Source organism: Crocuta crocuta, unplaced genomic scaffold, assembly GCF_008692635.1.
Source record: "Crocuta crocuta isolate KB4526 unplaced genomic scaffold, BGI_CrCroc_1.0 scaffold27, whole genome shotgun sequence".
Classification (NCBI taxonomy): Eukaryota; Metazoa; Chordata; class Mammalia; order Carnivora; family Hyaenidae; genus Crocuta; species Crocuta crocuta.
This window is the reverse complement of record NW_027532250.1, coordinates 4,436,983-4,437,263: the sequence shown is the minus strand read 5'-3', so window position 1 is coordinate 4,437,263 and position 281 is coordinate 4,436,983. Positions and strand designations below refer to the sequence as shown.

General features: G+C 63.0%; 1 protein-coding gene across 1 annotated transcript in view; it reads right to left on the bottom strand.

Moving 5' to 3' along the window:
* Positions 1 to 3: 3 nt before the first annotated feature.
* Positions 4 to 281, bottom strand: part of ZNF217 (zinc finger protein 217) — a gene marked incomplete at its 3' end in the record, with an annotated part of 31,451 nt that continues 31,173 nt past the window's right edge. The window contains 2 exon segments of the mRNA XM_077778331.1: positions 4 to 278; position 281. The exon segment at position 281 is cut by the window's right edge and continues 461 nt beyond it. Coding sequence (XP_077634457.1) covers positions 4 to 278; position 281 — 276 coding nt within the window.

The following is a 281-nucleotide window of genomic DNA, read 5'->3' as shown; positions in this document are numbered from 1 at the left end:
GTGGGGCAGCGGGGCCACGTCCTTGCCCAGCAGTGCGGGCGGGCAGCCGGTGCGCCGGCTTCGCAGCAGGGACTTGTTCCTGCAGTTCTTGTGGATGTCGGGGTTGTACTTGTGCTCCAGTCGCTGGTGCATCATCAGAACCTCGGGATAGAAGGTCTTGAAGGTACAAAACGGGCAGGTGCTCCCTGGGATTAAACTTTTGCTCAGAGAAATGGCCGGGCAGCCGTGCAGCGCCCCGAGGGACAGGTTCAGAGGCTTCTCCTGGCAGTCAGCCCCCGCCC